This window comes from Solea solea, chromosome 20 (assembly GCF_958295425.1).
Source record: "Solea solea chromosome 20, fSolSol10.1, whole genome shotgun sequence".
Lineage (NCBI taxonomy): Eukaryota > Metazoa > Chordata > Actinopteri > Pleuronectiformes > Soleidae > Solea > Solea solea.
In genome coordinates, this window is record NC_081153.1 from 7,076,895 (window position 1) to 7,101,235 (window position 24,341).

The 24,341-nt window shown below is 43.0% G+C and overlaps 1 protein-coding gene across 1 annotated transcript in view; it reads right to left on the bottom strand.

Moving 5' to 3' along the window:
* The window catches only part of macf1a (microtubule actin crosslinking factor 1a), a 202,341-nt gene that overhangs the window by 29,859 nt on the left and 148,141 nt on the right, over positions 1-24,341 (bottom strand). The window contains exons 51-66 of the mRNA XM_058619935.1: positions 24,020-24,219; positions 23,617-23,934; positions 23,361-23,527; positions 20,877-21,033; positions 20,654-20,765; positions 19,913-19,975; positions 18,872-19,110; positions 18,481-18,610; positions 17,195-17,394; positions 16,759-16,986; positions 16,402-16,678; positions 15,019-15,617; positions 14,744-14,932; positions 14,451-14,657; positions 11,773-12,090; positions 11,407-11,589 (exon numbers count right to left, since the gene is read on the bottom strand). Coding sequence (XP_058475918.1) covers positions 11,407-11,589; positions 11,773-12,090; positions 14,451-14,657; positions 14,744-14,932; positions 15,019-15,617; positions 16,402-16,678; positions 16,759-16,986; positions 17,195-17,394; positions 18,481-18,610; positions 18,872-19,110; positions 19,913-19,975; positions 20,654-20,765; positions 20,877-21,033; positions 23,361-23,527; positions 23,617-23,934; positions 24,020-24,219 — 3,587 coding nt within the window. The remainder of the gene's footprint in view (positions 1-11,406; positions 11,590-11,772; positions 12,091-14,450; positions 14,658-14,743; positions 14,933-15,018; positions 15,618-16,401; positions 16,679-16,758; positions 16,987-17,194; positions 17,395-18,480; positions 18,611-18,871; positions 19,111-19,912; positions 19,976-20,653; positions 20,766-20,876; positions 21,034-23,360; positions 23,528-23,616; positions 23,935-24,019; positions 24,220-24,341) is intronic.

A 24,341-nucleotide genomic window follows, 5' to 3' on the forward strand; every position in this document is an offset into this window, starting at 1 on the left:
AGTGTAAAATATATTAGATTCTTCAAGATTCAAGAGCTAAACAAGGGGGAATAAGCTGAAGAAATAAAATGCAAAAGCTGTCCAAACAAATACGATAAAATACGGCATTTACATGGGAGATATTGCACATTTTTCAGTTGTATTGCACTTGAAATGTTATCACACACAAGCACACGTATATTCACGACAGATAAACAGCAAGGCTTCAGTTCCTTGTGTCTTTTACCATCAGTCTGTCTGTGGCTGAGACACAAGGGATGATGAGGGACGTTTAATCAGATTAAACCTAATTCATTAACTCTACTCTCTCTCTCTCTCATGACTCTACTCCCTTCTTCTTCTTCTGCCTCACAGAATATCGACAGGGGCCAGAGTGATCGCCCACACATTATCAAATTAAAGATTCCTCTGCAGGTCCTCTGCCCGTGCCCCCCCCCCCCCCCCCCCCCACACACACACACACACACTTCCATTTTGAATTTCATTCATTCCTCAGCCGTCACGGCTGCTTTAATTGTCAGTGAAGTGACGAGAAAAGGAGGACAGAGGGGAGTGAAGGGAGTGAAGGGACAAGAGGATTAGGGGGTTTTATTTACCCTCGAGGGGTGTCACCCTGCAGTGCAGGACTTCACTTTTAACCCATTCCCACTGGCCACACTAAACGTTTTGACCAGTGAGGATGTGGTTTAATCGGAATTGCATGTACTCATGCTTTTATAGTTTTCTGCTCTGATCAATATTGGTGGAAATGCACTGTAAGACCAAGGTAATTTTGCAAATGACTTCTCCATTTGTCTTCTTTATTTTTAGCAGTGATGCAAGTCCCTGCGTCATTTCCAAGGCATTCATCTGCCAGCTGTTAGCTTGTAAATATGTGTATGAATGTTTGCAACGGACCTAAACCTAAGCCCTCAAATTAAGAGAAGGATGAAGTGCTGGTTGCAAGAAGAACTCTTGATTGAATGGTAGACGAGGTGGAAGCCGATACTTAGACCCTCAAGGTTTGTAAACATTTCTGGGACCCAATCACTAGTTTCAGATCTTCTTTCATAGAACATGATGCTATATTTGTGAAGGATCTTTTACTATTAAAGGGAAATAAACCCTAAAGCACAGCACACATGAGTGGACACCAGTCAGATCACAAATGTTAAAGCTTCAAAATGAGGATTCTAGAGAGTCTATAAGATTTTTTTATTTCATGAGAAAGACGGGCCGGAATAGAAATTACAAAATCGTGACCGCAGTAGCATTAGTTAATAAGCTGCATCGTGTTTCATAGAGTCACAATTCACATACAGGTGAAATAAAGAAAGAAAGAAAGACACCACAGGACAGACTGATGACTGTCTGTGGGAACCCTGCTCTTATTTTCTTAGCAGCTTCATAAATCCCTAACTAACTTCTGTGAAAGAGGCTTTTGTTGCACCTCGATCACTAAATGGACTGTTGTTCGCACACAATGCTGTTGTGCTGTCACCTGAGTTAAAGGTTCACGCCGCTCTTTTGTCTGTGTCTGGAGGCTTGGAACCACTTAGTGCGACTAAATGACACAAACACAAACACAGGTGGAGGGAGTGAAGCGCTGATCGCTGACTTTTTCTGGGTCATTTGTTTGCTCATGGGGGGGGAAACACCTGCCACCAGGAAAATAAAACTTCTCCTTTTCTTCCCTCCTTTCATTTCCCTCCCTCCATACCAAGTAAATCTTTAATCCCACAGTTAAAAAAAACCGACTGTCACTTAAAGTGTTTTTCAGTCTCTCTATCTCTCTCTGTGGTGGTAACCTGGCAGCAGGAAAGATTTATCTGCCTTCGTTTTCTCTCTGTGAAAGACGCCTCGGGGGGAGTTTTATATTAACTAGCTTAGCATTTCACCTGCCTGTGTGCTTGTGAGGACATTCTGGACACATCCCCACTTTCTGTCACACCGCTAAAGTGCTGTCTATGGGTTAAGACCAAGTGGCAACCGGTCGTGACGTCTACCATAAATCTAACTTCCTGTTTTAAAGCCTCAAGATTTGCGATTTGACCGGTGCCGTGTTGTTTTTCTGCATCTGGAAGTTCACATACGTCACCTGCAAAAACACAACTACCATACTGGCTGTGTGTGAGACTCATGAGCTCATAAGCCGTGTTTCATCGTCTATTTTCCTCTAAATGGGAACATAATTTACAAAACTGACACCATGACCTACTGAAGATCCACGACTGTGTCCTCGTTAAGATAGCTGCACAAAAATGTGTGCGTGTGTGTGTGTGTGTTAGCTTTCATTGTTCTCAACCTTTCTCAAACAGAGACATGAACACAAAGAGACCTGGACACGTGCACACACACACACACACACACACCTCAAACACTCATGCTCAGTAACTTCAATAAACACACCTGTCAATCACCTCTACACACCACTGACTGTCATAATGGCAGTTTCAGACTTTGCAGATTTTGAGGCTGATTTGCAGAGTGTGTGTGTGTGTGTGTGCAGGTGGGCGGAAATTGGTTAGCTGTTCAATTTAACGGTAATTTATTCTCTCTCTTTCTCTCTCTCTCTATATATATATACCCACACACAAATTTGGTTTTATATCTTAGTGGTTTACGGTTATTCCCTAGACCCTTTCCCTACCCTTAACCATCACAACTAAGGGCCTAACCCTAACCCTTAAACCAGGTCTTAACCCAGAAAAAAGTCCTCTAATGGCACTTTTCCATTATACCTGTTCTAGCATGACTCGGTTCTACATGGTTTGGTATCAGGCACGTTGTTTTTCCATTACTTCATAGAACTGACACAAACATGCAAAGCAGTTGTTTTTCGGTGTAACTGAATCATGAGAATAAAAAGATTTGTTCACAGAATCGTTCAGTAGTTCCTACAGTCACTGAACTGAAATACCGCTGAACGGGTTGTGATGCCACTCACTAACGCCGGCTTACAGCAGTGCTATCACTAAATACACCAGACTCCTCTGTTAGATATTGAGATTTTACACATTTCCACTGCTAAATATTGGAGATATTCGGTTTGACTGTTGTGTCGGACGTCGCGCTCATGACTCATGACAGTGGCTGGAAGTCTGTGGTGGTCACATTTTAGTATCAGCTCAGCTCGCTTGGCAGGTACTAAAAAAATACCCACCAGGTACCAGGTACTATCACTAATGGAAAAGCAAAAAAAGAGCCGAGCTGTGCTAGAACTATATAATTAAAAAGTGCCATAAATTTGTGATGCACAGAAAAAAGGTCTTCACAAAGACAGGTTTGTACATTGTTTTTCAGGGTTAAGACCAGGTTTAGGGGTCAGGGTTAGGCACTTAGTTGTGATGGTTAAGGTTACGTTAAGGGGTTAGGAATGCATTATGTCTACGATTTGTCCTCACTAAGATATGAAACCAACTTTTTGTGTGTGTGTGTGTGTGTGTGTGCGGTCGATGCTACAGATGGGAGTTTCACATCCATGTGTGTGTGATTAACTTTCCACATTATAAACACTTTGGAGGTCAATTCTTCGCGGCGATTTACACCATTCGGGGAGTTTCAGTGTGCAGTAAAAATAGACCACGTATCCTCTCCCTCTCTCTTTCTCTCCTCTTCCCTCTGACCTCCTCTCTCACTCGCTCCCACTCGCAAAACAACACCTGTGAGGCTGCCTGCTAAGAGGTCACCTCACTCACTCACTCACTCACACTCACTCACTCCTCCACCTCCTCCACAGCAACAACACCACACACATAAATCTCCACTACCACCAGCCTCCTGTCAGTGTTTCTGCTCTCAAATTACGTTACAAAATGATATTAGACGATTATATGTAATACAGTCATAATCATAATAAGGGGAAACTTAATTTTTATTATTCATCATAGATGGTATTTTTCAATCAGATTTCTAAGCTTTCTATGTTTTTTGTTTTGTTTTTTCATTTAGTCAGTGTTGTTAAGCACGCTGTAATGCGATTTGTTTCCAAAAATGACTCTATAAATAAAGTTTATTACTTATTTATGATAATGAAAATGTGTTTTCCTCCTCTGTTACTCACAAAATCTAATTTCTCTTGTCAGCCAGGACTGTAACTCCAATAAAAAAAAAAAGATAAGTAACAGTACTAAACTTTATTATTTGTCTTTTTCAAACTATTTCATACTGACAAACATAAACTGTATATATACACAGTATCTTTGGGTCCACCTTATCATCATTCCTTAGTTTGACCCACTTGAGAGTGAGTGAATGATATAAATGTACATCTTTCATAACTGTTTGTCCTAAAATTCACGTCAGAGCCGTTATTTTGGAATCGGCTGAACTGAGAAAAGCCAGAGAGTGAGAAAGCAGGGCCGAGCCAGGACATGCCTTTCTAATTCACAACAGCTGAAGCAATACAGGACCTGAGAGTGGAGGGGCTCACACACACACACACACACACGGAAACATATTTAGATCATACATATAACAACCATTCACTTTCTCATTCAGTCACACATTTGCATACACGGGTCAATGATGGAGGAAAGTCTGGTTGGACGAATCAAATTAAATGATTAGAGAAATTATGTTAGCGAGATCCAATCAGGTCCTTACGGACAGAAATAAGACTCATACCCTCAGAGCCACATAAAAACACACACACACACACACACAGATGGACGGGCAGAAGAGGATGTGCAGCAGTACGGGAAAAGCCAGTGTGACCGTAAGCAGCGCTGGTGTCCAGGTGACGTCGTACTGTTTGACTTGGATTAGCAGCAGAGTCATGGGAGGGTTACTGGGTTCTGACACACTGAACTCTCCTGACTGCACACACACGCATGCACGCACACACACACACGGACACACACCACCAAAGTCTGAATTATAAACTGTAACATCAGTCCTCATTAGGAACTATTTGACCAGAAAGGACGCAGACTTTCATTTTCCAGCAGTGATTTCATTTCTTTGTCATCTGAAACATGTTGGAGGGTTTATTGATAGAAATTGAAAATACTACCTCACATGTGTGTTAGCACAAGTGTAAAAACAGCTGGAAAATAAATTTTTTAGATTTTGTAGCTCTACGATCACGATAATAATAACGGATTTATAGCTCGGAGACTCTGAGCAACCTCACCGTACAAACACGGTTAAATTTGTATTTGTGGTCATGGTACTCTGCTGTTTGTGTGCAGCAAATACCGTGTAAAGGTTATTACCGACTAGTATTGCTAACAACGGCTAAACCAACAAAGAAGAAGGAGGAGGAAGAAAGGCCACAGTCATTTCCTGATGCATGTGAGAATCACAACAGTCTCACTATCAGATATCACTAGTTTTTTTTTTTTTACACACTGCCCCTTTTAATCTCAAACATTTTGTCATTAAATCATGTGGCGTTAATTATTCATACACCGCCTGCAGCAGGAGCCAGTTTCTTTTAGCTCTGTTTAATGATGTGCCAACGTATTAGATTGGCTATTTTACTTATTAAGTATGTTATAAAATGTTTCAGAGTTGCGGCTGAATGAAAGAATACGTTTCCTGTTAGACGGCGAGAGCTTTGACGAGCTAATTCTTAACAATAAAAAGTCTTGTAACGCAGAGAAATGAATCGATATCCAAAATAAACACATTGAAATCTTTCAATCTTATTCATTGCATATTTTGCCAACATATTGATTCTATTCTTATTTATCCTTTAAAACATTTTGCATCTGTCCTATGCTTGGCTCATACGCCTTTTCCAATGACAAATTCAAGCACTTTTCATGCAATTTGTAATGATTTTCCAGCACATCACATTTGCAGTTGTGTTAAATTAATATGAATATATACATATTTAAAAAGGTTATTTCACAGTTTTTAAATCACATTACAAACAACCAAATTCTTGCTTTTATAACAGTTACTGTCACACAGGCCCAGTTTTTGTTGATTCCTCCATCGCATAAGCAAACTGTTGAGCTAATACGCTATTTTTGTGAAAGAAAGTCCATATTTTTAAGCACTTTTGTCTCATTTTTATTGCTGCTGTTTTTGATATGTTTATTCCTTTTGGTAAAATTAGAAAAACTTTTCCATTTGTATGCCTCACCATGGATTCCTTTTTCAAATAGAGTGATGAAAGAGAAGTTTTTCATTAGTCCACCGCGTTTATTACACTAGTATTTGCAAAACACGAGTCATTGACCATATTTGTTGAGACAAGGGTTATATTGTATTGCTTTTGCCGCGTGGGCCGCTCTCCCCTCACAGAACACGCGCTGACGGCAAATGTTTAGTGTGATAAATGGAAAGGAAAATGAACGTAAAGAACACTGATGAGGTCTTAGACTCGTGAAATGAGCAGCAGACCTTTTTTCACTCAAGACTTTTTAAGGGGGTAAATGTGCAGTTTTACTCAGACGTCTTGGACAACGCCGCTGATTTAATATTTCCAGACATGAACAGAAACGCTGCTGTGGAACGCTCTGACTCAGCCACAGTAAAAAAAAAATATATATACATATACAGTATATATATATATATATATGAGCGCGAAAGAGCACATGCAATAAATTTCACAGGGTTTGTTTTTTAACACAATGTAATTTCCTACAAGCGTCGGAGCAGCGTAAGTACCCCGGTCACACTGTGGGGGTCAAACATCTCTTAGTTCTGGAGAACCCGCGGCTAATTACCAACACCCACTATTCCGATGTGTGCGCGGCATTATCGGTGAAAATTAGGACACGTCCCAGGTGTCCCCGTCCCACAGCAGTGAGCTGGTGTCCCAGTTTGGCTCGAATTACTACACCCATCATTAAATAGTTGCTGACACAGTCGGGTGTTTTGGGAAGGTCGGTGAGTCACGGGATTACAGGCAGACTCTGAGGAGGAGAAGACTGCAGCGTGATGGGGTGGAGAGAGGCGGATGAAATAAGAGAGGAGAATGAGAGGAATGTTGGGAAGGAGACGTCCACACTACTGCGCTTTTATTTGAAAACGGTGTTGTCAAGATGTGTTTTAAGCACCTGCTTCCACACGGCTACACCTTAAAAACATAAATTAAGGTGGGGGGGGAAATATCTCAGTGAGATTCTGTGACGTTTCTGTGTAATATTCATTGTGTTAATATCATGTAAATAATGAAGCACTTTTTAAGAACAGATGTGCCAAAATGCTGCTGCCTTTACGGACAAGAAGAGACAAAGTTGAACAAAGGCGAGTTTCTAACAATATCAATAGTGTCCAAAGATCTTACGTCCAAAGAAAGAGGATTTCAATCCTCCTGCAGTCTCGAGCCTGCAGTGGTGAATGTCTCGCCCTGATCAGAGGACGTTAAAGTCCTGCTGGTGATTTAAGGCTGCAGTAACTCTTTGGCATGAGGAAATGCCTGACAGTCTAAGACTCTGAACGTGATGACAGGATCAGATACTTTATTCTGTTCTGTAGTGGACAGGAAGTGGCCAGTGTAGTGATTTAAGAATGTTGGGGGGGGGGGGGCGAGGACAGAGACCTACAAAGTCCTACAGTTGTGATTTAGGATTTTCCAAAAACGTCCACAAAGACACACACGTGCCTCCTGCTCTGCTGTCACACACACACACACACACACACACACACACACACACACACACACGAACCAGCCCTTCACAGGAATGTCCATCTGCAGCTACACCACTGAGCATGTATATGTGTGTGTGTGTGTTTCAGTCCACCCAGAGACTATGTCAGCTGCTTAGAGACATCGCAACATGCAGAGGGGATGTTGATGCCACACCCTAATATGTGTGTGTGTGTGTGTGTGTGTGCGTGTGTGGTGAGAGAGGAGACAGCTGAGATTCTGGTTGCACCCCGAAAAAGACAGGAATTAGAAGCATCCTCTGATACATACACACACACACACACACACACAGCAAACCTAAATACAAACACAGATTCCACAGTAGCACATACATACAGACAGACAGACCATGTACAAACATGTACATGATAAATACCAAGAGTCGGAAGCGAAAGACAAAGACAGACAGAATAACTGAAGCTAATTGAGGTTTACAGCACGACTTTTACTTCAAAATGTCAGTTCATATCGTATCTTATTCTGCAAGGACTGAGATTACCTCCTTATCGCCGCTAACGGTCCACAAAGCCACAGCATGATCGGCTTCACACTAAGCTGGTCAATTTAACATTTGAATTGGATTTACAAAGTTTCTGATCAACGGAGTAAAAGCACGATGAAGTAAACTTGTAAATGTTAGCTGATGATTGAGGAACATGTGTGTTAATGTTTGACATAAAAGAGAGAGAAAGAGGCAGAGAAATCACCATTTTCAGAGTGAGATCACTTTAACAATAATCTGACCTCACCCCCCTACACACACACACACACACACACACACACCGAGCCCCTCGTCTTTCTAAGCATCAGTATGACATCATCCCTCTGGATTGGAAATGGGGTCTGGTGGGGGGAGGGGATGGAGGGGAGGGGGTCGGGTCTGTTTTGGAGCCAGACAGACATGTTTAGGTTTGAAATGAGCCCAGTTGGATCAGTTACAGCGAGAGACGGTACAAAAGAAGAGGGCGGAGACAAACGTGAGAGTGTTTTCATAAAGAAAGAGGCCAAAGTCCTTCACACCTTTTGTCCCCATCTATATATACAGAGTATACAATATATTAATATTATTAATAAAAAGTTATCAATATTGTCTTTTTTATTGAGGTCTTCTGCCGCATGACTACATACATGTGGACACTATGAAAGAGATTCACAAGAATACAACAATCGATAAGTGAAAACAGATGGACAAACTGGAACCAACGATAAAACCAATCACAAGAACCTGAGTGGATCTTTCATCACGACTGAGATCTAGCAGGATGTTTGTCAGCTGACACTGTGTTCCATGTTCTTTCTGTGTTTATTGTGAAAACTAATAAACTTAAAGAAGAACACTCTTTGTCCAATCTGGTTTAATTTTCCTGGTGTCGCCCCTCTCTGAATCTCTTCCTCATTATCTGCTCTGTGTGTCACCCTTCGCTGCCTTAAAACTCAACATCGCTCTCATTAAGAAACCTATGAGGGGCGGAGGACAGAGGGACAGACAGAGAGACAGAAGAAACTGAAGAAGAGGGGAAAAAAGGGGGTTTAGTTGAACAAGAGAGAAATATATATTCAACAAATAATCAAACTAAAAGAGATTGAAAAAAATGAGACGTAAAAGTGTCCTGCAGAATTCCTGCTCGGTTTTTCCCAAACACATGGAAGTGATTAGTGGTATCTCATCTCATGAATTGTCAATTACTGTCCACGGAGGAAGCGCACGCTTAGATGAAAGAAAAGTGTCACATAATGCCGACACCGGACAGGACGTGACATCATAGTGAGAAAATGTGCTCTTTAATGACGGGAGTTTTCTGTCTTCTGTGGCCATTAAACACAAAGGATGTGTCAGGAGAGAAGATTCTTTAGGTCAACGTTAATCAACTCCACACTGTCAAGTTGAATATTAAATTAAATAAATAATAATAAAAAAAGCTATGGTTTATATCCATAAATAATACATATGTAATAGAGGAGTTATTCCCACAGGTGTGGAATTCTTCTTTACTTATTTAAAACGATATTAACAAGTCTGTGAAGTAGTCACGACATGACGCACATTTGGGTCGTGATAGTTTGTCGTCTTATTTTTATGACTCAAATTTCTCAAAGGACTTCTTATGAACTAATGAATGTTGGATTTTCAGACCTTTGCCTACAAACAGACGTCGTCTCTTCTTCCAGTATTTATTCACCAGTCGTTACGTTGCTCTTTAATCAAACAAGGCCAGCGGATGAATTCAGAAGAAAAAAATGTTTACTTCTGCTTCCAAGAATCTTTGTTTTCACTGATTGATTTATATTTGTTAGACAAAAAAAAAATGTGTTGTGAATTGTTGGCTGAAAAAAGTAAATGAATCAATAAACATCTCAAACTAACTGTGTTGTTCTGCACAACAACACAGGACTTCCTGCACTCTCCTAAAATACTTTTAATCTTTAATTGCTCCGAGCAAAAAAGAAAAACCAGACCGACCACTGAAGCTTTCTTACGTCTCGTACTTTACAATCGTTTGGCAAATGCTTGAGGTAATTCAAACAACAACATCAACAACAGTTTAGACATTTCCCAGGCTTTTACAAAAAAACCAAGTGCTGCTGACCGCACCAGAGAAACAGAGATGTGTAATTTTCTCTGCTATTGAATTTAGACGATTGTCCATCGCCGCAATGACAAGGCTAACAAGTTTGAATTGGTTGGAGATTGTGGTGAGGGAGGAGTGTAGTGTGGGTGGGTGTGCGTGTGTGCGTGAGGGAAATGTTAAGGAAAGAAAAGCCAAAAGCGGTGTGACTCAGCAACGTGTTGGGTATTTCAAATAGATGTGACTCAGCTAATCGCTGTTTCTTTCTCTCTATCTTTCTCTATCTCTCCCACACACATGCACACGCACACACACACTGACCTCATGCTCCCATGAGGGAAGAGTAAAAGGAAAAGATGGACTGAGATCTCTTTGGAGACTATTAATCTATGTCTAATATTGAATGTCACTATTCATCTCTGTGTGTCTCTTCCTCGCGCGCGCGCGCACACACACACACACACACACACAACCACCCACACACACCTATTTTTTTTTCCGGATAGGGCATTAACAAACCATAACCTAACCACAATTTAAATGTTATCCCTAAATTCCTCAGAAATGATGTTCAGCCTCATTAGGACCAGGTTTTGGTCTCACTCAGGACTACTGGTCCTGACAAGGTCAATGTTTATGCCAGAAAATGTCCTAAAAAGGTAACAAATACAAGTACAAACACACACACACAGGTTTGCAGAGCTATTTTGTTGAGGACACTGCATTGACTAACACGAACCAAAATCAAAGAAATTACATTCTGCGATATTAGGACCAGGTTTTGGTCTCCATGAGGACTACTGGTCCTGACAAGGTCAGTGGTAACACACACAAGTACAAACATACACACAAATTTAAACTGATGTTGCACAGAAGAATTTCAGTTATTGTGTTTAAACTGTTGTGTGATGGCAGATGGAAAAGGAGGAGACTATGAAAACAAACAACTTGACCCTTTTCACCCAGAAGTAACAAATAGTTTTTACTGAAACGGTGAGTGTGGATGAAAACTGTCATCATATACACACACACACACACTAGTGGAGAATGTACTGTCGTACAAGACAAACAACCCTGAAACCAAACCTAATGGAATCTGCTGCAAAAATCAGATTCAAACCAGATTTCCTTCTGTTCTCTCACAAACACAGTGATTCACTGTTTCTTCTGTGAGACTTCACTGACAAAACTAGAACACGTACACGTCACACCCGCGGTAAACACTCGCCAAACAAAAGATTCCTAGATTCCTACCTTGAACTCCTGCAGCTGCTGTTTGATCATCTCCACCTCGGTGCCGACGACACCCTGCGCCGTCAGCCCCTCTTCGGCTCGACCCAGCAGGCCTTGCAGCTCCGCCACCTGCCGGTAAAACTCCTGGACGCGCCCGGCGGCGTCCTCGATCTGGTCCAGCCTGGCCTGTCCTCGCTCGCTCAGCTGGAAAACACAAGAGTGACAAGAAGATGACAATCAGTCTCAGAATCTGCTGCAGGTGTTTTGTCAGCTATCAATCAATGGAAATTTGTAAATGCGATTAATGACACAAGAGAGACTTTTATGTCTTTGCTGCAGAGGCTACATTTGCACAATAATCTTCCTCATCCTCCTCTCCGCTCTCACCTTGCCAGCTTGACGGCTCAGAGCTTCGGTCTCCCTCCTGAGGGCCAGGAGGTCGGGGGAGGAGCCTTCCCGCCGCAGCATGTCGCCGCACTCGGTACCGTGAGCCTCCAGCTCCGTCCGCAGGTTGGCGAGCCGCGACAGGAAGCCCCTCAGCGCGTCGGCCTGAGAGGCCAGCGAGTCGGCGTCGCGTCCGACGGGGCTGAGCGAGTCCAGCTCGTCGTCGAGGTCGGCGAGGCGCGAGAACACGTCGCGCACGTGCGACTGGACCTCGCCCACGCCCTGGAGACGAGACTCCAGGGAGGAGCAGCAGCCTTCGATCTGACGGAGGAGGAAGAAGAGAACGGAATTTAAATTGATGGATCTGAAGGACAAATTCTTAATTGTCAACTATTTTTTAATACAAATAAAAGCAAATTCTGGTTTCTTGACTACTTTTCTGTAACTGTTTATTTGGACTTCTGATCTCTTAAGAAATGGCCTTCTACTGTTTCTTAAAAATTGGATTATCTTTCCAATTGAATGTGATCTGTATTTTTATGCTATTTTCATCACCAACTAGGTATAAAACAGCCCAAGGACGACCATTTTGTGTTTGATCTGATAAAGTACTTAGTGGCAGAAATGGATTGGCATGTTTTTTTAACTGTTGAAAAAGTAAAAATACTCGTGCATTCCTCTCATTTTTTTCAACTTGAATATCTTTGGTTTGTGGCCAAAAGTCGTTATTGTGAGGTTTGGGAAACCTGAAACCATTTTTTTGGACAGAACAACGAATACATTTATTGAGAAAATAATCATAATTCTAAGCAACAATAAACAACACAAACAGGAATCACATGCACACTAAAAAATCTAAAAGTAAGATCCTGGGGGAGCAGCTGCTTTTTATCAAAACAGAACTATAAACTAAATATGAAAAAAATGAGGATACTTGTGTAATAGAGCACAAATGAATCACACAAAGAGACGCTTGTGTGGTGGAAAAAAAAAAAACATACGTGTAACCAGATCAGAAGATGATGCAACACAACAGCAAATAGAAAAAAAGATTGAGTGAGAGTACGAGCGAGACAGAAACAGTGGAGACGTTATCAAACTCCTGCAGCGCTGACCGCGACGTTAGGTCAGTATTTCAAAATAAAACGTGGCATAGCATCGCGGTGTGGTCCCTCGTGGGTTAACGTACAGCACGAGCTCCTGTGATCGACGTGGCCTTAAATGGAATATTGGCATAGGTGTGTTGCAGAGACCAGATGTAATAGTATGGCGGCCGAATTCTTAGGTTTACATTTCACGCGGTGATTGAGTGTCGAATTTCCACCATGACCATATATGACAAGTGTGACTCTAATAGCCAGACTCTTCTGAGAGCTATAGTTGTTCTGTTCTCTCTCAGCTCACTGACACTCGTCTGCCAGGCAACCACACACACACACACACACACACACATTCATGTACAGCAGTCTTAGTGAGGACACTCACAGACATAATGCATTCTCTAACCCAGGGTCTCTCAATCCTGGTGCTGGGGACCCACTGCCCTGCATGTTTTAGATGTTTCTTTGCACCTGCTTCAAATAAATGGGTCGTTATCGGGCTTCTGCAGAGGTGTCGGAGCAGGGAAACATCTAAAGATTGATTCAGAAACCCTGCTCTAACCCCTTAACCTAACCCTAATTATCATAATCTAAACCATAACCTAAACCCACTTCTAACCTTGACCATAAACCAAGTATTAACCCACAAAAAGCCATTTAAAATTGTGAGGACCAGCAGAAATGTCCTCATAAAGACAGGTTTGAATCAAAACATGTCCTCACAGTTAAAAACACACACAGATTTGTGCAGCTATTGTTGCAGCTAGTGTTATCCCTAACCTTAACCCTAAACTTAACCTAAGCACAATTCATACTTAGCCCTGAACTTCGGTTCTGCCTCATTAGGACCAGGTCTTGGTCTCCATGAGGACGACTGGCCCTGACAAGGTCAGTGTTTATGCCAGAAAACATCCACACACACACACACACACAGTGTAAATAGTTCTCCCAGTTGTACAACATCTCTTCACCTCAGTTTGAATAAATTGTCTTGAGCTCATGTTAATTTATAACTGCCGTGATCCTCGTGTGCTGTTGTTTTTTTTTTTTTCCACAGCTGCATGATGGGAAGATGATCCCTCACCGGCTTCAAACAGTATATTATGGGTCACGTAAATTAAGATCATTAGCAGCTTTAATGACTGACCTCAGGTCAGCAGCTTGCTCTGTGCCTTAGATCTTAACCGTTGTGAATCGACTATCGCTGTCAGCACCCACTTTCTTCACACGGCTAATTGGAAAAGAGTTTTGATAACAGCAACTGACAAATGTTTATAGATATATATGCCTTTGAATAAATGTTTAATAATAACTTAAGAGCTTCTAGCTGTGGAATTCAAATAACAAAATACAGGATAAACTGGAACTAAACAGAGTTGTTCTCTCTGTTTCTGGTTTTGGTGACATATTTTACCTTCCTACCTTATTTTTAATCTTTCTTTTAAACTGTGAGCATGACGCTCAGTCAATTTCCCTGAACAAACAGTGATTATATTTCATAAGATACGGGCAGTGTGTCTGCTCTAATCTGATAATTTGGGAGGTGAAATGAGAAGCAAGACGTTTGACTTTGCTCCTCACCTTGCCTATAACGTCATCAAACTCTTCCTCTGTGTTTTTGGCCTGCTGCTGAAGCCTCCCTGCGCCCTCAGTGCTGCCTCCTGGTGTCTGAGGTGCATCCTGCACCAGCCCCTGGGCCAGGTCTTGGAGGTAGACCACCTGAGGCTGCAGGGACCTCAGGTTCTCCTGCTGACACCGGAGTCGCTCCAGACTCTTGGCACTGCAGCCCTGGACAGCAGACAAACACACGTGATTGCTTCTGCACTTAAATGACTGATGACTTTTCACGGTTTCATAGTTTGTGCTTTCAGTACCTGAGGACCTAGAGCCTCCTGGACTTCAATCTGGTGTTTGGCAGCCTCTAGTCTCCTCTCCACAGCCTGTCTGCCTTCTTCAAACTCCTTCAGGCGGCCGGAAAGTTCCTCCAGCTGAGTGGTGCGGTTATGGAGCCTCTCTCCCAGTCCATCCACCCTGCGGTTCAGCTGGGCTTTCTCATCTCGTACCTACACAAATTTTAAATTTAAATGACATGAATATAGTTTTATTCATGTCCTTGACTTGTGTCTTTTACATTAGATTATTTCCATACCTCCTCCTCTCCGATGCAGCACTGCTCCAGCAGCTGATCAGCGGCGGTGTTAAAAGACTCGAGCAGAGGCTGTCGTCTCTCCAGGTCCAGTGAAAGACCTCTGGCCTTCTGCAAGGCTTCATCCAGAGCGGATGCATCCAGTGTCGGTTGGATCTCTCCATCTTTCTGCTCACAGTCTGATAACCAGGGTTTCAGCTCCGCCTTGTGCTGCTGGTAGGTTTCTGCTTTGCTCAGAGTGTTCTTCAGTTTGCCCTCACGCTCCGAGAGTCTCTGGTTTAAAGCCTCCCAGTCCTGTCGCAGGGCGGCCAGGTGAGACTGAAGGGCAGACCGTTCGTCTCCTCCCGCGGGGAGAGTGGCGAGCAGTGACGCTCCTTCGGCTTGGATCAGCTCGTACGAACCTCGCTGACTGGCAATGCCTCGCTGCAGCTCATCCGTCTGTGCCAGCAGGGAGCGAATGGCCTCTGGCTGACAGGGCAGGGAGTCGCTGGATGATTCTCTGACATCAGCCTGTTTGTCGAGCCAAGAACGCAACTCGTCAAACATCTGCTGGAACTGCTGTGTGGACGACAGGGCGGCCTGGAGCTGAGACAGGCCGTCAGCTAGAGAAGAGCAAAGAGAATTACAAACATAAACACTGGGAAACTATTTTAAACAAAGAAAAAAAAAAGGCACAAAGATGAGCTTTAGTTGCATTTATTTCCCTGGATTTGTAAGACCTTGTTTCCTTTTAATCAAAACAATATTCCCATTCACGCTGGAGAGGAATTTAAGTTAAACTAAACCAAAAAAAAAATCGATAACACAGCCTGACTGGCTGTGTTATCGATTTTTTCTCTGTATAGATAATCCCCACCAGCAAATACAACAAGCAAAAACAGAAATGTTTGACAGAAGCCAAAGCACTGGATTTCTGCTTCTCTCGCATCCATCGATACTGAGGAGCTGAGTATCAACAGATGTGCTGAGATGAGTTGAAAGAAAAAGATTGAGATATTTTCATCTTGGCGCAACAACATCACTCTTGTTTGTGTTTGTCTCCAGTGAAAATAATGTATTAATGCAATCCCTGAACAATGCTTTCAGACACGCACTACAGTCTAGACATTTTCCTAAAATTGTCCCGTGGGCCCGTCTGTAAGAATGCAGATGTCTGCAACAGTTGCTCAGGACATTTTCTAGAACTTTTCCTGCCAGCTCACTAGTCAAAGATCCATATATTATCCAAGTAAGTTCATTTGAGAACACAGGAGGAAAAGCCCAGGATAAGTAAGTGTCCTGCCTCCTGTGTGCTCAACCCACTTCCTGACAATCTCCTGCTGCATTTATCATACGTGAGCATAAATATCTGAAAAATGTCCAGACACGAACTAAAGTCCCACAAACCTGCACGCTCCTCCAGACTCCGCAGTGGCGCGCTCACACTCTCCAGTCGTTTACTCAGCTCCTCCTTCAGGTAAGGTTCGGCTACGATGGCGCTCAGCTCCTGGCAGAGCCTCTCGGCCTCAGCTAGCTCGCTCCGCCGCCTCTCCAGCTCGGAGCGGATTTCTCCCGTTTCCTGCAGGCGACGTTTCAGCGCCTCAGGCTGAGCACTCAGTGACGCCTGAGCATCCAGCCTCTCGCTCAGAGTGGAAACACTGGAGGATAGTTCCCTCAGCAACGCCTGAGGGAGAGAGGAAGGAGGTCAGAACATTCTCCTCGTCACGGTGACAGTGTTAACTTCTAACTAGACTAGAATCTTACCTGGTAGCGTTCACTGGTTCCTTGGGCCTGGTCGATGTGGCTTGACCTCTGGCTCAGTCTGTTTGTGAGGTCTCCCCACTGCTGTGAGATGGAGCCCAGCTCAGTCTGCACCTCTGCTAGGTCCTTAGCGTCCTGAGCTGAGTCACAGGTCTGGGAGAGGATTCCCTCAGCGGACTGGGTCAGCTCATCGAACTGAGGCCGGCGGGTCTCAAACTCACGCAGCATGAACTGAAAGGAAAGAAAATGTTTAGATGAAATCCTGAAAAACTCCCTTTTCTGAGTGTCAGAAAACTAAAGTACACTCTTATCTGCTGTTTCCTCCCTTTTCTTCATTTTCTTCAATTATTATTTTAGTGCATAACAGTTTTAATAGCTTTTTATCACAACTATGCTTCCTATGTCGTATTGATTATGTCGTCAGTCTTTTTCCGCTTACCTGCACTTGTTGCTTCTGCGTGTTGAGCATGTTGGGGTCGATGCTCAGCGGTCCAAGCACGCTCATCATCAGCTCCTTCTCCCTCAGCCACGGGCCCAGCTGATTGGCCGCCGAGGCGAAGCTTCCCAGCCGGTCGGCGCACGTCTCGAGCTCCGTCTGCCTCTGAGCCGCGGTCTGATTGGCCGTCTGCCAGCGGGAGTCTGCAGGAATGAACCGTAACCATTACATACAGCAAGCGTGTCTCTATAGTAAACCTAATGGGTTGTTGTTCTGTTTATTAATTGTACGGTAACAATTTACACTCTAAATTGATAATTAATGTATTTTCATATGAAAGTATCCCACATTACCTTATCATTTCATCCTATTATTACTGTCATATCATCTCCTTATTACAACATTGTTTTTATCAAGCTGGAAATGGCAGTAAAAATAAGACGGCACTACCATAATTTCACTTCCCTATACTGAACTTATTACCATACTATTAGCATGTGGTGACTGTATTTAGTGTTGCCGTGTGTTTTATAATTGCTGACAGAGCCCGTCGGCTCGATGAGTCTCCTTCTAATTCAACCCATATTTCTTCACCAAAAAAACAGTCCAGAGTCGAAGGATCAGTGATCAGATATTAACATGACATCATCAACGTGAAGGAATCAGTGTTCTTGATTTAAAACCAAAGAAACAACACACACACACATAAAAAAAGACTTTTTTTTCTTCCTCTGTTTTTACTCCCACTTCTTCTTTCTCCTTTTATCTCTTTGACTCATGTTCTGGGCATGTGTGTGTGTGTGCGTGTGGCTAAGAAAAGACATGATGAAATGCAAACACCTCCATTTTGGATTTCACTTTAAATATTTCTGTCTCTGTTGGCTCACATAAAGAGCTGGTAAAAATATCAAGTGTGCAAAGGCACCAATGTCTTTGACAGGAGTGTTTTCACCTCCATTATTACTCTGAAGTTCTTTTATACAGGTTACTTGTATAAAGTTTTCACACAGGGCAGCATGAACTCACTGACATCAGGCAACAGTGGTGTTTGTTTGTATCACTTGTTGTTTTCCATCCATATTACCTCCACATGACTGACTCAGATTCTTACACAATAAGCTTTCTATGCTTTTCTGATGTCTATGACCCTAAAGCACAGAATCTCCCAGGCCTAAAAGAAGATCATTCTCATCAGATATCGCAGTAGTTTTTTGTTGTTGTTTTTTGCCTTCAGACATTTGTGCTCATTTAAAGATGTTGTTTTTGTTTTTGGTTTCCATCGTACGTACCTATCTCTTGCAGCTGTTGTCTCCAGCTGTCAGCTTCAGGAGAGTCGGGGTTGTCGGCGATGAGCTTCCTCAGCGTGCTCTTCAGCTCCTCCACCTTGTCGGAATGCTCAGCCAGCTCAGAGAGCAGGGCCTGAGGAGGAAAGGAGAACATTTGAGCCATGAAATTGGTGTTTGAAATGTTTGTAATTAATGAAATAACCAGATGGACAAAAAAAAAAGGAAAATATTCAAGTAATTTCCAGAGTTACCCTGAAAACACGAGCTACCCCAAAGCAATTAACTCAGACTTTTTTTTTACGAGTCTGAAAACAGCATCATGGAGGATTTGGAGGTTAAGAAAACACACGCTTTTTTATTATCTTCACTATTCACAAGTTGGACTGAATTTTACCTTGTTCTGTTGGGCCTGGGCACGTACCACCTCAGGCTTGGAGGGGGAGGCCGTCTGTCCCTGTTTCAGGCTGTGCTCTTTGTCGCTCAGCCAGATCTTGAGCTCGTCTGCCCCCTGCCTGGCCTTCTGCCTCAGCTCCAGCGATGCCTGCTGGCGACTGAGTCGCTCTTTCAAGTCTCCGCCCAGTGTCTCGTATCGACCGTTCACATCAGACACGGCGACCTGGAGCTCCGTCAAGTCTGAGAGAACCACAAGTGAGATAAGATGTTGATTAGTGGCCGGGGCAGGCGCGGAGAAACACATTTCTTATAAGACATCTACTGTAATCAAGTGAAATAGGGTCATGAGATCTACAGCTTGTATTTGCCTACAGCTATGGAGAGCAGGTCGATTAGGGGCGGCCTTATGAGAAGATGAATAAGATCCAAATGTTCCTTCATAATGTGAACAAATTTGCTAAATAAAAGATAGTTTACATGGACAGAAACCTGACAGGAGACACAGCTGTATACAACATAAACATAAAAAGGAGAAAATGACGTCATATTCCCAGCTCTCTCTTGCGCTGTCATTCATTGTCTGAAAAGACACTAGATATCATGAGGACACGTCCTGTCTTTAGAGATTTCACACAAGGGCGTGAAAAACGTGTTCGTAAAATAAAGAGACAAACAAAACCTATTTTTACTTGAATAAGCAAAACAGATCAGTGATTGTTCCACACACAGTCGGCTGCACGGAACATCCACAGCTCGTTCTTGTCTGAGACTCTGTTTATGTGCGCAGCGCACTCACACATCTGTTGTGTGTGTGTGTGTGTGTGTCCGATTCTCAGCCCGCAGTAAATACAGTCAGACGGATCTCACTTGTGCGGTATCTAAAGTATTTAGGTTTATGACAGATAGTCGGTAGATTTGTTGCTAGTCGCATTTTTTAAAAAGAAAAAAAAGTCGCTCTGTAGGTCTGTAAAGTCGCTAAATATTCACACGGTAACAGAGAGATGAAGAGGAAGAAACTGGAGGAGAAGGAGGAGGGGCTAACCTTTGCAGGTGTGAATGCCATTGACACTGCTGGGACCTGACGAGCCATTGATGTGAGGGCCACCTGGGAGAAAGACACACACACACTTGACTGAGACTGCGGCAACTTTACAAAATAAAATAAAAAGAACTGAGTGGGACAAAACACAAAAGCTCTGGACAGAAGTGATGGAAACAGATGACAGAAGTGAGAACAACATGGAGGACAACCACAGAAATTGAATTTAAATGAATTTCTAATCCTCTGATTCCTTATATTTCCCTCAGACTTTGACTTCTAGTTAGATTAAAGCAATACTGTCTGGTCATGGACTTAAAGACGGCAACAAAACTCTCCATAATTGTTCTTCTGAGGACCAGTGTTAAGGGTTTAGTGGCACCTTGTGGATATATGGCAGTGCAACATGGCAGAATGGTAGTGGAACTACACCAGCACTCCTTAGTTTTTATGACTTTATTTAAATCCAATATCACAGCTTAGACGTATGGGAGTCGGAGATCAGGAGTGAATGGATAATAAAAACAAATTTACTGCATTCCCTTTCCTCCCTGCTCCTTGATTTGGTTTTTCTTTCTCAGGTTGTACAGTTTTATGAACCCCAGGTTGAAATTCCCTCCCACCTTCACCATCTGTAAATCTCACCTAAATCACAAAAAAAAACCCTCTCATGTGGAAAACGTGTCATTTGAACGGAGAGGGAGGTTTTGTTTTGTTTGGCCATGTTTCCGTCCTCGTTCTTACCAGTTTTGGTCTGAGGAGCAGTGATGTCGATGATGATGGACTCGAGCTCTGAGCCCGTTTTGTTCAGGTCCTGAACTCTGGATCCCTGGGACTCCCAGTCGTTCAACAATTCCTGTATAAGCAAATCACATTGTCACCCAATTTGTTTTCCCTTTCTCTTTAATCAACACTGATGGTTCTGTGTCTTTTTATGTTTAGTATGAATAATAAAGATTCTACAAACCTTGAGCTGCTGGACTCTTTTCTGCAGACTATCGGTGTTGACGTTTGCCTCTTTGGGTGGGAGCTGCTCCTGTGCTCCCTGAAGCCACCTGACGAGGGAGCCGGAGAGTCCGCGGAATTGAAGCAGCTGTTGCTCGCAGGACTGGATGGCAGCGAACCTGAATCGGGAAAAAAAAGTGTCGAAGAGAAAGAGGATTCATGAAGAACCAGCGACTGAGTAAAGCAAGCAAAGATGACGAAATGGCAGATATCCGACATTTCAGATCCACAGCTGCTGTGTGCACAGTGACTGACAAATCTTTTATAAACAAAGGGTCATCTTATATCACAAAATACACATTCCAAATAAATATAAGGATGAAGAACAGCAGTTTTATCGAGGAGGGTAAAGGAAACGGCAGTGTTTAAAGTCAGAAAGATTAATTCAAGAACATTGTATAAAATGTTGTGTAAATATTTAGTGATGGGATGAAGCAGTCGTTAAACTGAGTTGTGTGTAATAGGAATGGGGTAGGAACATATAAATTTAGACTTCTACCTACTCCTTTTCCTACATGTGACGAGAAGGAAATGTAAATGTTATCAAAATGGTGAATGTTGAACGCGTTGGAAATAGCTACCTATATAGCTAGTCTACCTACCTAACTACCTTACCCTTATCTACCTAAATACCTTACCTCTACCCACCTACCTACCTAACCACCTTACTTACCTAACCTTACCTTCCTATCAAACTACCATACCCTACCTACCTAGCTAGGTATCCAGATAGCTTGCTAAGTATCTAGTTACCTACTTTGCTAAGTATCTAGCTACCTACTTTGCTAAGTATCTGGCTACCTACTTTGCTAAGTATCTGGCTACCTACTTTGCTAGGTATCTAGCTACCTATTTTGCTAAGTATCTAGCTAGCTGTAATACCAATTGTCAGAACCTATCTACCTAACCTTACCTTCCTACCTCACCTATCTTACTACCATAGCCTTATCTACCTACCTACTCATTAAAAGCTGGAAACTGCGCGTGTGTGTGGTGAAAACCACTGGTAAAGTTAAAGGAGATAAAGGTTTTCATTCATATTAAAGCCATCAAATCCATGTTTACACTAGAACACACTATATTTACACACACACACTACACAAAGCACTCCAGTATTCAGGATCCACCGTGGCCCTGAGGCAACATTAACACAGCCTTGACCTCTGCCTCTTTTATACGCGATCTCTGTCTGAAGCTACGGCTGGAAAAGTGCTGACCGCCCGTAGACAAAACAGCTCGGAGAGCTTGTCTGGCATGAAGCGCTATCATTATCATCACGCTGCTATTTTCGCCTCCCCCGGGACTCGAGGCCCAGAGTTATCAGAGAGAGCGCCGTTTATAGGACGGACAATGAGCCACGTCCACGTCCTGCTTAAATTAGCTCCCGGGCCGCCTCATCATCACACACACACACACACACACACACACTGAGTGTACAGTATTTGGAAACCAGCTGCTATGAAACATCATTCAACACCAAAACATCATTTACAGTAAGTATGAAAATAACCTGCAACACCCATGTTTGAGATTACAGCTGAGTGAGTTTTTAATTTCAACAGTATAATCCAATCAATCTAATCTGGTCTGACAGTATCGAAAATCCCAGTCTCCTGCTGATAACTTTGGTTTTTCACTGATATGCCGTCCAGCAGCGTCGTCATAGCAACTGTTGGTCCGTGAAGGCGTCAGATTTAGAAGGACATTTTTGGAAAATGCCAGCAGCACAGTTTGTTCTGCAGAGGCAGTGTCAGTGTGTTCAGGTCTGCGATTTCATTTCTGTGAATTTAATTGTGACTTTATTCCAAAAAGTCAGTTTCAAAATCAATGTTTTATTTTAACATCAAGTCAAACCAAATATTGATTAGGCTGAGGCTGAGACTTTTAGACTCAGATTAAATTTTGTATCTGCTGCCATCTTGTGTTTTTTTATGTGAACTTGGTGACAGAGAAACCTTGGAATTCATTTTAACAGCCTATTTCTCAATGTTAGAAACTTAAAAAACTATGTTTTCTGTCAATACCACCTTCTTAAATGTAAATTTCTTTAACAAACCTGTAAATCAGACAGGATTGGGCTTCAACAACCGATGCATTAGTTATCACCAACTGCTTTAATGAACAATTCATTGAACAAATGAACAAATGAACAAATCATTTTTTGAAGCTTCTTACATTTAAATAAACCTATCTATCAAAAGAGTTAATTGAGAGACTTGTAAATGAGCCAGGACTAGGGCGCACATAATTGTCTTGTAATGTTCAGCTTCTTAAGTGTGAATACTTTGGGCTGTCTCTGTTCCTGTGTGAAAGTCAACTGAAGTGAAGTAGTCAGGATTATGAGATTTGACATTTTGTGGCCCAAACTTATTGATAAGATTAAGAAAACGAGCAACTGATAATGAATCAGATCGTTCCAGGGCTGGATTGCGTTGACTCGTTTTACCTGTCGTTGACATTTGCCTCCAGCTGGCTGAACTCGTCAGAGACACCTCTGACGTTATCCAGGAGGCTGTGAGTGTTACTGAAGGTGTCGCCGTGGCTGAGCTCGGTGCCGAGGCTGCAGAAGGACTTCAGAGTTCCAGCCTCCTGCTCCAGCTCCGTCCTCACCTCCTGAGAAATTATGCATAAAACAGAAATTAGAATATAGCTCAGGAGGCTTTAAAAACCTTCATATGAGTTCTTCTGGCTCTACTGCGGACCTCGATGGTTTGCCTGTAGTCATCCACGCTGCGGTCTGGCTGGCCTGCCGGGCTCAGAGCCTTCAGTCGAGTCTGAGCGAAGACGTGGAGGTCGGTCCCCAGCCGCTCGTAGCTCTCCAGTCTGGGCAGCAGCGTTTTGAGCTCGGATTCTCTCTGGGCTTGACTGGTTTGAGCTGCGGCGTAGCGCTGAGTCAGTTCGTCTAACGCGCCCTGGAGGCCTGAGGCTGTGGAAGCATCAGAGCTCTGCAGGAGTTTGGAAACAGAGTCCCGCGTCGCCTCCACGCTGCCCTGCCGGGAGAGGAGCTCCTGCCGAAGTTTCTGTAGACAGAAGAGAAGGGTGAATTTTAAAAAAGCACGGTTGAAGTTAAGTAAAAATAATTTTTGTCTCTGGTTAAAGTCCGACCTGGTTTTGTGTGAGGGCGTCTTGTACAGCTTGAGCAGTGGGCTCCACCGGTCCAGGTTTTAGAACCAGTTGGTCCAGCCAGCTGAGCAGACCCTTCAGGCCCTCCTGCACACTGACAGACTGAGCCACGGCCGTCTGAAGCTGCTCGGCTCGTTCAGAGACGGAAGCAGAGAGCGATCCAAATCTCTTCTCTAAACCATCTGATTAAGACAAGACAGAAGGTGTGAGAGCAAAAAAACACACACTTTTGCACTGAAATGTGCAGGAATAAGGATTTTATAACCGTTATGAACTGGCAAAAAAGTAACAGTGGTCACTATTC